Genomic DNA, 14,319 nt, shown 5'->3' on the forward strand with positions numbered 1-14,319 from the left:
TAATACTCCATTGTGTAAAAATACCACATCTTTTTCAACCATTCCTCAGGTGATGGGCATCTTGATTGTTGATTTTATTATAATTTCTTTATTACTGTTCTGTTTTTCTCTATAAATGAATCTTGCACTTTTATATCTACTAATCTGAATAACTAATTTGAAGATAACATCAGGCAGTAGCGGTTTAAGAGCTTCTCATTGGATCAAACAAGGCTTCTCCTACTGCAGGCTGGTATTCTAACTTCTAACATTGTCTTGATCTGCTTCCTTCAATCCTTTTGAATTTGCCTTCCCACCCTTCATACTGAAAATTGCACCCAGGGCTTCCCTCTGAACTACATCCCTAGTTCAGTTTTAAAACTTTATGTTGAGGTGGGATCACACTAATTGGCCCAGACTGTCCTTGAGCTTGTGTTTCCTCTGAGCTTTCACTCTCAAGCAGCTGGTTATAGGAATGTGCTACTGTGCTTGGTTCCTTGCAGTATAGTTTTGTGAGAACATTCCCTAAAAAGTGACTTATGTGCAAATGTCATCAAGAGTCTAAATCTATATATCAACCTAGGACAGCTTTATTATCACAAGATACAATCTTCTAATGACACTACCAACCCTATTCAAAACAACATGATTGCTGAAAGCCACTTTAAATTCTATGTTATTCATTTTGTACAGGCTGCCTTTTCTCTCCTCCTCCTCACCCTGTCCTTATATGGCATTAGGGTTATGCTGTATCACTGCTACTTTAAAGTAATTTGAAATAATTCCTCTTCAGGCAGTTAGGCCACTGCCTCCATATGCAGGTAGGTTCATTTGTTTGGTTTCATTTTTAATTTTTGGATATTTTCTTTTAAAATATAAATTTATTATTTAAAACATGTAAAGAAAATAGTGTGTATTTTGAAATGCCTAGCTTCTATCTCTGTCTTTTTCACCCTTTCCCATGTAAAACAGTGTTTTTAAACATGCAAATACTTTCATTGCACTTTTAAAATATAAACAAAATTTTATGTTTGTGTGGCATACCCTTTTTTTTTTTTAATGTATTTGGTATAGGGTCTCACTATGTAGCTCAGACTCATAGTGATCCTCCTGTTTTCAGCCTCCCTGGTGCTGGGATTACAGGCATGCACCACCACTCCCAGTCTTGGTGGCCGGCTCAGTGTGCCTAGGGTCAACCTGGCATGTGATGCTGGGGATCGAACCCCAGTCCCTGCACTTGCCTAAGCAGGCACTTAGTGTGCTGAGCTATCTCTCACTGGCCCTACTCCCTCTGTTTTTATAGATAAATAGTGGATGATATACATCTTTTTCTCTTTCATTTTTCACTTAAAATATATCTTGCACATTATTCCACTAAGCTCAACATAGAGGTAGTCTATATTCCTTTTTGTCATGGAATATTAATCCATTGTCACATAGTTTACATATTAATTACTTACTGCTGTAGATGTGACCTGTTCTAATCCTTTGCCCTTATACTTAGTCCTGTACTGGGCAAGCCCATGTGGGGATTTGTAGAATGATTGCTGAGTCACAGCAAGTATCTAAATAATTTTCTAGAAACTTAAAAGCTCTGTGATAGAGTATTACTTCAAATATCCAGCAGTGATAGATGAGAACGCATATCTCACTCTGCCAAGATTAGGCTGTTAATTGTAAAGCTAATAAGTAAAAAAGAAAAAAAAAAAAAACAGTGCTGTGTATCTAGTTTAAATTTGCATGTTTCCTTTGGGAGGGAGGTTGAGCATCTTTATCTACATAATGAACATGGCCTAGCATTCCATTCTTATATTCTTGCCAGCAAGTTGGAAAGATGAGAAGAAACTGAATTCAGACAAATCCTTTCTAAGAACATGAGACACATGTTATACACTTCATTTACTTACACGTTAGACCTACGTTAGCTACAAAGGAAATAAGGAAATGAAATTTCTAGTCTGATGACCATGGATCCCATTAAAAATTGGGATAAGGTGAGTCTCTCGGACCAAGAGGAGTAAGGGTGAGTAAACCCAGGAGACAGCAGCAGTTTCTGCCACATTTATGTTAAAAAAATCCAGGCTAGCCCACACCCCCAACACCTTCATAGTTCTGTCCCACTGTCCTAATATTAGTCCTGTAACTGGCCCCTTGCTACTTCACAAAAACCCAAGCACCCCTTTGGAAGTCTACTTGCTTTTCTTTCCTCTTGGCACATCCTTCTTCCAGAATTCATGGCCCAGGATGACAACCTTAACCCCTTACTCTCCTTCAAAGCTCTTGTTAAATTGCTAAACTGCCTAGCCTGGGCTTGAACTTGCCAACTTCCTTCCTCAGCCCCAAAACTGTCCCCAGAGTGTTGGGATTACAGGTATCCTCCACCTTTCCTGGCTCACTCTCATTTACTTTTTTTCTTTGAACTTATTACTGTCTGATAGAATAAACATGCTATGTCTCTGCTTGTTTGATTTCTCGTATTTAATTTTTCCGTCTTAGTTACTGTTTAATCCTGGAGACACAATGCCCATCACCTACGACTCTAAGATGAGAAGTTTATTTTGTAGAGGTTTCAGTACAGAGTTGGCTGGTTCCAAATCAGGGCAGCATGGCAGAGGAGACTGGCAAAGAGCATGGCATGGTAGTGGGAAGCAGACTGTGGTGCAGGGAGGACCGAGGGAGAGGAACCCTTCCAGGCCACGTTCCCAGTGACACCCCCTCTGACCAGGCTTCACTTCCCAACATCACACTGAGCTATAAACTCATCAGTGGCCTAGTCCTTTGATGAGTATCACACACCCATGACCCAGTCACCTCCCCAAGCCCCACCATGAGTCACGATGTTTTGGGGAGACATTTATATATAAACCATAGCATTTTCCTTTATGTACTGATAATAAGCCTATTATAATGCTTGTAAAGTTCCAGGCATTTGGCCTAAATAGCTGTTTTTTTATATATTTAAACTGAATTACTTCTCACACCACCACTTTTGTGTGTCATAACCTTGTCCAACAAATTACTGCTGCAGAGCAAACCTCACCTCTCCTCAACCTCCTCCTTATAATCTTCACACTGGTGAAATGATCCCTTTCAAGTGACTCAAGAATGCCACCAAAGCCTAGCACCCCACAGGGGCCCAATATTCCCAACCCCCTCATTATGATCCTTAGACAGTTTTAGGCCTTTCAGGATGTACTAGAAGTGGAGCTTCCTACTCCTGTCATTCAACTCATCCTGCACCTAAGAGAGGTCCCAGGAGTACAGGGGGCTACTTGAGTCCAGGTATCTTTTCCAGTGGAAGATATCCAACCAAGAAAAGAATGGCTAGGCCAACTTTTAGAATATCTTAGTAGGTTTGAGGATGGTTTTCAAACTTTGGCTCTTACTTTTGACCTATCATACAAGGTGTTTTATTAATCTTGGCCATTTGCTGAACCTCAGATGAAAAACAAGAAAATCCTAGAGGAGTCTGGGAGCTATTTGGAACAATGTATTATAAGAAGATAAGGAAACCAACCCAGAAAAGTTGTTAGCCAACAGAACCTACTGGGACTATAATACTAGAAATTGAGTAAAAATGATGTCTAACATGAAAAGTCAATGCAGACATGGGCAATGAAATGAAAAGATGCATTATGAAATCTGTTAATTATGACAAGGTGAGTAGGGTTATACAGGGTAAAGAGGAGGATCCAGCTGTCTTTTCATAGCCAATTAGTAGAAACACTTTGTAAATATACAAATTTAGATCCATCTTTCAGGGAAGGACAGGCACTGATGGTACATCATTTCATTTGTCAATCACTCCCACATACTCAGCACCAATTACAGAATTTCAGATGGGTCCCCAGATGCCTGACGCAGCTGCAGGGCATGGTCTTTTCTGTTTTTAACCATCATGACCCAGATGAGAGTGATAAAAGGCAGGCCCAAAGTATAACTGTCACAATCGACAGTCCCTTAAGCACACCTAAGTTGTGCAAGGGAAAACTCAGGGCCAATCAAAGTCTGCATTGAATGCAACAATACCAGACACTGGGCACCTGACTATTCCAACCCTCTGCCTGGGCCCTGCTCCCCCTGGTAGGCAGCTGATATTTCTGCATCATGGCACTGGAGGATTAACTGTCTCTGTTCCCATAGCCAAAACCCTCACTTCTCACTCTGAAAAAGAGGACCAAAAGGTCCTGGGGTAACCTGCAATGCCCCTGTCCACAGACACATATAAACCACAGGTGACCCTGGACAACTCGAGTAAACATATTCAATTATTCTATATTAACTTCCTCTAGCAAACCCTCCTCTACATTGATAGCCATTATTGAGGTTGAGGTGACCCCTAGTCAGCACTGCTTTACCCCTATCTTAACATGTCAATTTGAAAGTCGTATGTCATAAATATGCCTTCCTGGTGCTATCACAGTCTGGAAGAAAAAATAGATTTGAAAACTACAACTCCTATAGGTAGTCTTTTTTCCAGGGAAGGTTACTGTCATTTAGTGCAAGAGACACCAAAGAAACATGTCTGAAGTCTCTATAGGAAAGCAAAAGGTTGACAGAGAGGCAAGAAGGGCAGCTCTGCAGCTCCTCAAGGCCCTAACCTTATTTCTAATTCCTGAAAAAGCATTCTAATCCTTCCTCAAGGGACACAGTGACAAGCCATATAAACCCTACATAAGAAATGGTCATTTGAATTTCCATAGGACCAAGACTTTCCTCCTATGAATTCTGGAAGATGTGAGACTCCTCTTCAAAAACCAAGGCTGCAGTTCTGTTTTGAGTACAGATAAGTGGAGTCATTACAAACGGGCATCGGTAGCCTATCTACTTATCCCTCTTTTTCTCTCAGGTTCCTGTCAGGCTCATCAGGTTCGCCGGTAAATAGGTAGCTCAGTAGTCCACATATAGACAGTAACTCCTTTCTCATCATCTTCTGACAGGTTTTCTGCAGCCTATCTGGTGGGTCATCTCATTTTAAGGTAGTTAGAGAGAACATGAACCCTAGTAGGTAGGGCCTATAGTCCCTTTCAGTAGGAAGTAGCTTTGTGAGGTTGGAGACCCTGACTCCCTCAGAAACCCATAAAGAATCATGGGGAGTTATGTCTCTTAAGGGGAAGTGAGGAAAGAGACTAGGACATAGCAGAGTGTGTCTGAAGCAATTAGGCATGATCTGTCCACCACAGAGATTGTTAATCATAGAATTCAGGGCACATGTGAAGAACAAGCTTCTGAGTGCTGTGTCTAATACGTAAATCAGAGAATGATGTCTTCAATTCTTCTAAAACGAGATCAAACCCAGTCGTGCATATAATACCAATCCTTAGTTTTTTGTTTTTTTGTTTTTTTTTAATGGGATGGACTAAAGCTGATATCAGAATGAGGCTATAGAAGATGCTGGCCATTAAGCTCGTGGCTGCAGTGAGTTTTTTCACCAGCCTGACTTGTCCTCTTGCAGAATATACTTCTTTTCCTACTCTAATTGCCCACAGGAGGGCTGGCGAGATAACTCAGCGGACTACGCGCTTGCTTAGGTAAGCGCAGGGGACAGGGTTCGATCCCTGGCACCGTATACCTTGCAAGCCCCGCCCCCAGGCACTCTGAGCCAGCATTGGAGTCCGGGTGTGGTGGCGCACACCTGTAATCCCAGCACCAGGGAGGCTGAAAACAGGAGGATCGCTAGGAGTCTGAGCTGTGTAGTTAGACTACCACACACACACACAAATTGTCCACACTCATGCAGAGCACTTTTCTTCGCATCTTCAGTATAGATCATATCGTCCAGTAGAACAATAATGAACACTGTACCTAACCTGGCACTCTTATACCTGCAGTGTCTTTCTGTAGTGGAACCCACTTCACTATTCTGTTGGTTTTCTCATTACTGTGTTGAGTACACCTTCGATATGTGTTTATTCTGTATTTTGAGTTACATATTTAACTTTTTGAAAATTGTGTTTTCTTTGTTTTTTGGTGGAACCGGGGATTGAACTCAGGCTCTCGCGCTTGCCAGGCAAGCACTTATTCTACTGAACCATCTCCCCAGCCCCAGAAAATTGTGTTCTAATATTAGCACTATTTAAATGTTTTCATATGTTGTTGCATATGAAAGTGGGTATTCACTTCCCGCTTAATTCCTTGCACATTTCTATTTCTTTAAACCAGAGGATGCAAAACTGGAGCACAGGGATAGTGAGATTAAGAAGGTACTGCGAGCCTCTGTACCAGCCTCCGGACTACACAAAACAGGTCTGGAAACCTTGAACCCAATGTGAAGACTTTCCAGGGTCTGTATTATTTCAAGCTTCTCATCATATAACTGGAAAACTTAGATTTTTATGAGAGATTATTAATATCCTGAAAAACTTATTGAAGTCCTAAATAAACCTTGTTACAAATATACACATCAGCAATAAATTAGTGTACAAACTACCGATGCCCGCTCCTCTTCAGTAGCTCCGATGGGAGGGGTTGGTTGGGCTTGAAGTCCTTAACTTGAACAGGTAACAGAGAACGACTACAAAAAAATTTTGTTGAACGCCTCCCCACCAAAAAAAATCTGGCTACTTTAATAATGGGAATTCCACCCTCGGTCTCAATATGTCAATGATCTCTCATTTCAGAATCATAAAGACTTCAATGTGAGGCTTTTTTCACTTGAACTTTTTATTCTTGAATAATTTTAGAGATTTTTCCGGACCTGCTGGAGTTTCTAAGAAGTATTCTGCGTTCTGCATTCTCTTTTCGGGAGATGGGGGTGAATTAACACTCCAGCGTCGGGTTGAGGATGGGAATTTAGAATACATCGACTTTGGCTTTTCACAGCTCAGAAAGCTGAAGCGAGGGTTGGCTCTTTTCTGGTAATACTTGGGCAGTCTTGGGCAAAGGGAATACAAGCCCTCAACTTATAGGAGTTCCTCATTTTCCAGCTACTTTACTTTGTGGCTCAGTCCCTCGCCCATAAATTACAGACTGAGCCCTTAGAGCCTGGGCTGTCTAGGGATGACACGAACTGGTGGAAATGAAGGACTTCACACAGAGCCCCACACCAAAGTCCACGGAGAGCAGCCAGCTGGTCCCGGGCCGGCCCCGGGGAGCCCCCAAGACTAGCGGCGGGCGGTCCCCCTGAGCTGCGGAGGGCCAGGTGGCCTCGCCCTCTCTCCGCCCAGCGGCCGGGGCGGGGCGGGACGCGTCCCCGGGGCAACGGACGCGCTGGGGCGCTGCCTGGGCTGCGGCGGCTGCGCTCGCCCCTTACAGCCGGCGCGCGAGGGTCTCCTCGCACGGATCGATGGCAGCCCTGATGGCAACCCCGGAGGTGCGGAGCTCCCGGGAAGGCCCCGCTCTGCGCCTCCCTCCGGGGGCCCGCCTGGAGGAGGCCGAGGCCGAGGAGGGGGAGGAGGACGAGGACGAGGACGAGGATGAGGCGGCGGCGGCGGCGCGCAGAGCGCGGATCTTCGCCCGGGACGCGCGGGTGCGCTTCCTGGGAGGCCGCCTGCAGCAGATGCTGGGGCTCCCCGAGGAGGGCTGGGCCCGGTTCCTGGAGAGCGAGGACGCCCGGCGGGAGCTGCGCGAGTTTCTGGAGCGCCGCAGCCCCTCCTGCCTGGTGTTCGGCGTCGCGGGCGCGGGGCAGCTCGCGGCCTCCCGGGAGGTGAGCGGCGGAGCGCGGGGGTTCGCTCGGGGCAGCCAGGGCTGGTGGATTCCGCGCCTCCCATGTGGAGCCACTTTGCAGGCGCACGTCGTGGGTTAGTTTCGTGCAAAGTCTGCCTCCTTAATGCCCTAGCAGCCCGGTGAGCTTGTGGGACCAGGGCTTGGGGAAAACCACCGCTTCCTTCCGCTACCTGGGCGTTAGGTGCAGGGTAGGTTTTCTGTGCCAGACAACCTCCGGTTCGGTTGCTCACCGGACACTGCGTACTCTCATTTTCCCTGTCCCCGTAGTACTGGAGGTTGAATCCAGAGCATTCGCGCTGGGCAACATTCCCAGCCCCTTTTTAAAAATTTTAATATTTCAAAAAGTTCTCCAGGCTGGGCTTGAACTTGGGATCCTCCTGCCTCAACCTCCCAGAGTGCTGGAATTACAGGCGTGCACCCTCACGTCGGGTTTAAGAGTTCAAGCCTTAAGAAAAACTGGTGTTTGACAGAGTGATATTACTTATGTATTCAGTCCGCCTATCTGTACCACACTTAATCCTGAGGAGCAATACTGGGTTCTTAAATGGGAGTAACCAGGTAACATATTTGGTGATTGCCACCTATTGTGATTGTGGGGGTGGGGAACCCTTCATCTTCTCACATCCCTCACTTTTTTGTCTTTCCTTTTTCCTTTTTGCATTTGGATTGCTTGTCTAAAAGTTTATCACGTTACCTGCAAGGCAGCATTTGTATTTTGCATTTTTCATGTGTGAAGAATTTGGAGTAAGATTTGGGTTCTTTAGGAGTGGTGCCCCATGAATCAATGTAAAATACCCTCCCAGGTGTGGCCAGTAATGCCTGAGAAGCCAGCTATCAGAACAGGCTGAAACAGGATTGTTGCCTGGGTTTTGTGAGCTTAGAAAATCTTTGCTTCCACACTCCTTGTAACAGTTTTTAAAAAGTTGCCATAAAATAGAACTCTTTAGTATTATTAAAATAATATGTATAGAAGTGATTCAGTAGTTGGGAAATGTCATAATTGAAGACAAAAGTCCAAATTAACCTCTAGCACACTGTCAGTTTAGCTTATTTCCAAACAAGAGAATATTATTTAAATATTTTTTTAACGATTGAAACATTCTACCCGGTCTTTGTTTTTAACTGAGAGTCTTACAGTATGTTGTGGCCACAGTATAATGGCTATGATATATCATAATTGATATTGCTGTGAAATTAACATTATAAAAGGATTGTAGGACATTGTAGGACAGGGACAGCAGGAGAACCACCTTGCTTGTTCAAGGTGGACAGGAGGCCAGTTCTGTTTCTTCTGTTTGCAATGTCGCTACAAGGGGTACTGAGCAAAGCTTGCCTTTTTTTTTTTTTTTTTTTTTTTTTTCAGTACCAGTGATTAAACTCAGGACCTTGTGCTTGCCAGGCAGGCACTTACACACTAATGAGCTACATCCCTAGCCCCAAACTTTTTTGTTAAACCTTGTAGTGAATTTGAACTAATTAGTGTGCTCTTATTTCAGATTCCAAGGGATGCAAGACATAAACTTGTTTATGTTGCCAAGAAGATTACTGAAAGCACTGGAATGAATAATTTATCTCAAAAGATGTTATTTGAAGAGATACCTGCGTCCTCTCTGAGACATGTGACTGCTTTCCTGGATGAGGTACTGGCCTTCCTTTAGCATTTGAATCTTTTATGGATCTCCGTGGCTCCTGGAATTATGTGGGACATTGCTGGCTGCTTAAAGAGGATAATGGCTTAAAGGAAGCCAGCATTGTCATTAGCTGTGTGTATGACAGTGGCCATGTTTAGACTTTCCGAAATGAGCTGGTACTGACACCTGATACTCAGCAGGTGGGAACTTGTCCAGTCTTTCCTTGCTCCCTCCCTCCCTTCCCTTCCTTCTTCCAAAATACTGGGGTGAAAGCAAAACCTGCTGGAACCGGTGAGGTTTATGTACTTAGTTGTAGGTTTTAAACTTCAAATTCAGAGTGGGTCAAGTTGGTACTTTGGAAATGGGTATTTGTTCATTTTTTAGATTCCTTTAGAAACTAATGGTTAAGGACTTCCTTTCAACTATGTCAGACAATGGGAAAATGTCATGGAAATTGTTAGGCATGCTTGTCTTAAAGTTCTTTTCACCTTTGCTGCCACTAGGATCTGGAATGTCCTCCCCCAAAGGCTTGCGCACTTAAGGCTTGGTGTCCTCAGCTTGGTGCTGTGGAGAATCAGTGGAGCCTGGTGGAAGGAAGTCAGGTCCTTGAGGGGGAGCCCTTGTCGGGCACAGGACCCAGCCCCTTTGCATTTGCTTCCTGGCCTGCAGGAGCTGAGCAGCTTCCTTGGTCTCCTTCGACCGAGATGATGGGCTGCCTCATATCAGGCTCAGAAGTGAGAGTTTCCAGCTTACCATGGGCTGAAGCCTCTGAAACTGAGCCCAAATCAACCTGTCCTCCCATAAGGCTGTTTTGCTTATAGGAGTAGCACAAAGCCCACACTCCTTTAAATCAGAGAATCACTGTCTAAAGCAAAGCCATGTTGGTGTGCGGAAGGACCACTGAGAAGTTTTTGAAAGGGAGACTGAGATTCTCCATTTCTAAGCAGAGCCTGTTCTCAGACCGTCACTGAGGAATAATGTACCAAATGATCTAGTTCCTTAGAACTGAGGCAGTAGTTTTCAAGCCTTCCTAAAAGTTCACATCCCTGGGAGATATTCCTAGCTACCAAGCCCAGGCTAGGCCAGCTCGGTGTGTAGGAGCAGGCTAGTTTGTGGGGCTTCCCAGGGGACCCTGATGTGTAGCAAGCACTTGGACCTGCTGGGTTGGACAACTTTGCACAAGGTCGGCTTCTAAACTGAGAGTCATGATTGCTCAGTCAGACCTCAGTAACCTGTGCAGTCCTACCGAGGCCAAGTCTATGATTTGCAAGAGGCTTCTTCATGAGTCTGCTCTGTTATCTTTTTAAAGGGAGGTATTTTCTCGTTGTCTTCACTCTAACCAAGTTTCTCACTCCTAGCTCCAGGACTTTGCTTGGGTTTTCATCCTCTTACTCGGTTTTAGCTGATTTCCGGGAGGTGGTACAAAGAAAAGTTTCTACGTTTTTAGTACCTAGAACAGTTTTTTTGTGTGTTCAGCAAACAGCCTAGATATTGTTATTTAACTGAATCTGTTGACTTCTGGTAATTGGTTGACTCTAGACTGTGATCAGCTAGGCCTTGGTGATATAGGGGCCTCCAAATGATATAGGGGAAAAAATGAAACTCTCAGCCTGAATGGTACTTGGGATGAGTTTGTGTTCTCTAAAGCTGAAGAATGAATTTTAGGAACAAATGGAGGTTATGAGCAGAATATATTTTTGGGAGAAAGAAAGCTCCTGTCCTAGAGAGGGACAGGAGGCTCCCCCGCTTAGCGGGTGGTCCCCAGGAAACTGTCTCTTCCAGGGACTTTTATAGAGTGAAACCCTGTGGTGAGGCGAGTCTAAGGTGGTAGAGAGCATGGGAGCTCACTTAGGTGGGCATGAGGTGGGACAAAACTATGGTCAACCACTGAGATTGCAAGCACCATTGTTCAGGTTTTGCCAAATTCCAAAAATTGATTAAACCAGAATCAAATGGGAAAATGAGTCACCTAGCAAGTGGGCATGAATGTGAAACAGGGTCTCTTCCTTTTGGGAGTTGGGTTAGTGAGTTATTTCGGCTCTTTCAAAGTGATTGATACCTATTTAGAATATCAGTCCTTGGTGCCCATTCCTAGGGAGGTATGTGTCTGCATTTGTTTACTCTTTTGTCTTTTGGTCTGGCCCACAGTGGGGAGTGTCTGTCTCTTCCAAAGTTGTAAAGTCACCTTTTCTTCCATATTGTCTCTTTGAGGGCCAGGTCCTGTCTGACTGCCTATATTTTTATCTAGTTAAGTTGCCTACAACATTGGCAGGACGTGGCTACACTTTTCATGGGCGTCCTTATTCTACAATCTGTTTTGACTAAAAGGAGATAAAAAAAATTTAAGTTTTTCTGTGCTTTCTCTGAATTAATCTAGATATAATGCTCTAGGTAGCATTTAAAGAAAGGTTTAAAAGAGAGTAAACCTTCACTGAACCCATCTCTAAATGGCATAAAATGTCCTGAATTTAAGTTGTTTGATATAGTCCCATGTGAGTATTGAGTAGGAAAAACAGGACCTTACATATATGGTATGACTTGGGTTTATTTTTATTAATAACAGATATGTGTATTATGACATATCCATCAGTGAGGCTTCAGTACCACTTGAGATATGCATATCATCCTAGAGACGATCAGTTTTTAGTGCTCCTTACTTGATACACATTACCGCAAAGCCATTATAAGTTACAGAGGAGGAATTTGGCTAAAAAGCACAATAAATCAGACTGCCCATATAAATGAACTCTTGTTATTGAACAAGAACTTAATGGTATTTATCTGGTTATTTCTATGTTAACTATAAAACATTGTGGATATACTGGCGTGCTTTTTTTTTTTTTTTTTGCGGAATCGGGGGTTGAACTCAGACCCTTGTGCTTGCCAGGGAAGCGCTTACTCTACTGAGCCATCTCCCTAGCCCCACTGGTGTGCTTTTTATTTTGGTGCAATCTTGTGTAGATTTTCAGATAGTTTTCTAAAGTCATTCTTTATTGCAGCAGGTAGTTTGATGAAAAGACTGGAAATCTATGCAAGTCTAACAAACCTCTAAGTATTTTAAATTAAACCAAATATCAATGAAGAAACTCACTGACACACATGTTTTTGAAAACCCTCTTTTTTGCAATTTTATGCTTGCTTCTGGCGGTAAAATAATTCTCTCAAATTAAGGCACCGAAAGGGCAGTGCAACTCCCACTGAAAGTATTCTAAGAATAATTTACATTTCCAACAGTGCATACATTTCTTATGTTTGTTACTTTAATGTCTTTATCACTTAAAGCCACAAAGAAATGTATTATACAATTACAGAAATGATGTATCATTCAAAATGCTTTTGAACTTGGTTCTTCTGTACAATTAGATCCTAACATCTCTAGTAGTAAAATGACTCAATATGACTTGACAAAACTGCATAGATTAGATGTAAGTTTTCTTGTCTTCTCCCATTCCATGAGGTGGGTTTATTTCTGGGCAAAGCTTACATTTATATAAATGATGCTATAAGGCATGACTATAGGTTTAGGTTAAAAGTTTCCATGTGCCATCAAGCATACTGGCCAGAGCTCACAGATGCAGCCGACTGGCAGTTGTCTTACTTTTCTCCTTGAGGTTTCAGCCCATAAATAGTTGGCTGCAAGGCAGGGTGACACGGCAGAAGGGCATTGCAGAGCAGGCAGCAGGCAGCAGACAAGCAGTGAAGCAGCCTGCCCACTCCCTGGAGTGCCTTCCAAGCTAACCAGCCCAGGTAGACCGTCCCTTTATCTGCACCACAACTACAGCAAACTAATCAGTGGACTGATTTAGTAATCACAGTCTTAATGCCAGCATCACACACCCCAGATGCAGCCACCTCTGTGAAGCCCCTCCTGTGACTGCATGAGGCTTTGGGGGACATCTATCCCTGAGCCATAAAAGCAGTGGTGTAAGATGATGTGCTGGGGACTCCAGCCAAGACCTTCCTTCTGAACTCTTCTGAACTCTGAACTTGGACAGTCACGTACCCTTCTGATATTTCCTCTTGCTGAGTAATTGACACTACAAGTCAAAGCTGAGCTTCCGTTTCTCATGTTGTTTGTGGTTATCACTGGGTTGGCAGGTGTGGGCTCCATCCTTGCAGTTGCTCAATCCAGAATACCTCAGAGTCATCCTTGACTTTCCTGTACCTCACAAGTCATACTTATTCTATGAAGAAGTTGTAGTAAGGTGTATCAAGTAAGAAGCACTTGAAAACTGATAGTCTCTAGGATGGATTCTACTTTCAGAACATTTCCAGAGTCGGTTCCCTTCTTCCCTCCACTCCTTCCTCTCTGTTTTCTCTGTTGCTGCAATGATCCTGTTTTTCTTGTGGCTGCCTCCTCAGCCTGAACCCAGTGCAGCAATGGGTGATCCTACTGAACCGTAATCCAGACTGCATCCCTCCTTACACCCTGCCTAGGCTTTTGCTTCATTCCAAAATAGTGTCTAAGTCCTTACATGGGTCAAGACTTGGCTTTGTTACTCACTGGAAATTAGCGTATCAGCCTTGGCTGTAAGTGAGTTAGAAATTCAGGATCTCAGGCCCTGCCCCAAGGTTCTGAGCCAGCTAGGATGAAGACACTAGTCCAAACTCTCTATGACCTGGTTTCTTCATTACTTCTCTGAACTCTTCTCATTAGCTGATGACCTTTTCCTGAAGCGACTCAGGCATATACTGCACATGCTCCAGCATTTTCTCGTCTTCCTTGAAATCCCTTCAGCTAACTCCTTTAATGCCCTTGAATTGTGGTTCAAACAGCTCTTTTAGTGAAGGCTCCTCCAGGAGAGTAGGGGTTTTGACACGGTGGTGGGCAGGGTGATGCAGGCAAGACATTTGCAAGAAGGGCAGGGAGATGGCTCAGTGGAATAAACGCTTCCCTGGCAAGCGCAAGGGCCTGAGTTCAATCCCCAGTTCTGCCAATTAATTAATCGGGCTGGTGAGATGGCTCAGTGGTCTAAATCACCTACTTAGAACAAGCTTAACAAAGCACAGAGACCGCGGTTCAATCCCCCAGCACCACATGCCA

At 43.9% G+C, this 14,319-nt stretch overlaps 1 protein-coding gene across 1 annotated transcript in view; it reads left to right on the forward strand.

The window, feature by feature from the left end:
- The first annotated feature begins 7,187 nt into the window (after positions 1-7,187).
- The window catches only part of Dnah11 (dynein axonemal heavy chain 11), a 375,268-nt gene continuing 368,136 nt past the window's right edge, over positions 7,188-14,319 (forward strand). Inside the window, exons 1-2 of the mRNA XM_023709848.1 lie at positions 7,188-7,624; positions 9,141-9,284. Coding sequence (XP_023565616.1) covers positions 7,265-7,624; positions 9,141-9,284 — 504 coding nt within the window. The 5' untranslated portion in view covers positions 7,188-7,264. The remainder of the gene's footprint in view (positions 7,625-9,140; positions 9,285-14,319) is intronic.

The sequence above is a fragment of the Octodon degus genome, unplaced genomic scaffold (genome assembly GCF_000260255.1).
Source record: "Octodon degus isolate 3935 unplaced genomic scaffold, OctDeg1.0 scaffold00015, whole genome shotgun sequence".
In the NCBI taxonomy this organism is placed as follows: domain Eukaryota; kingdom Metazoa; phylum Chordata; class Mammalia; order Rodentia; family Octodontidae; genus Octodon; species Octodon degus.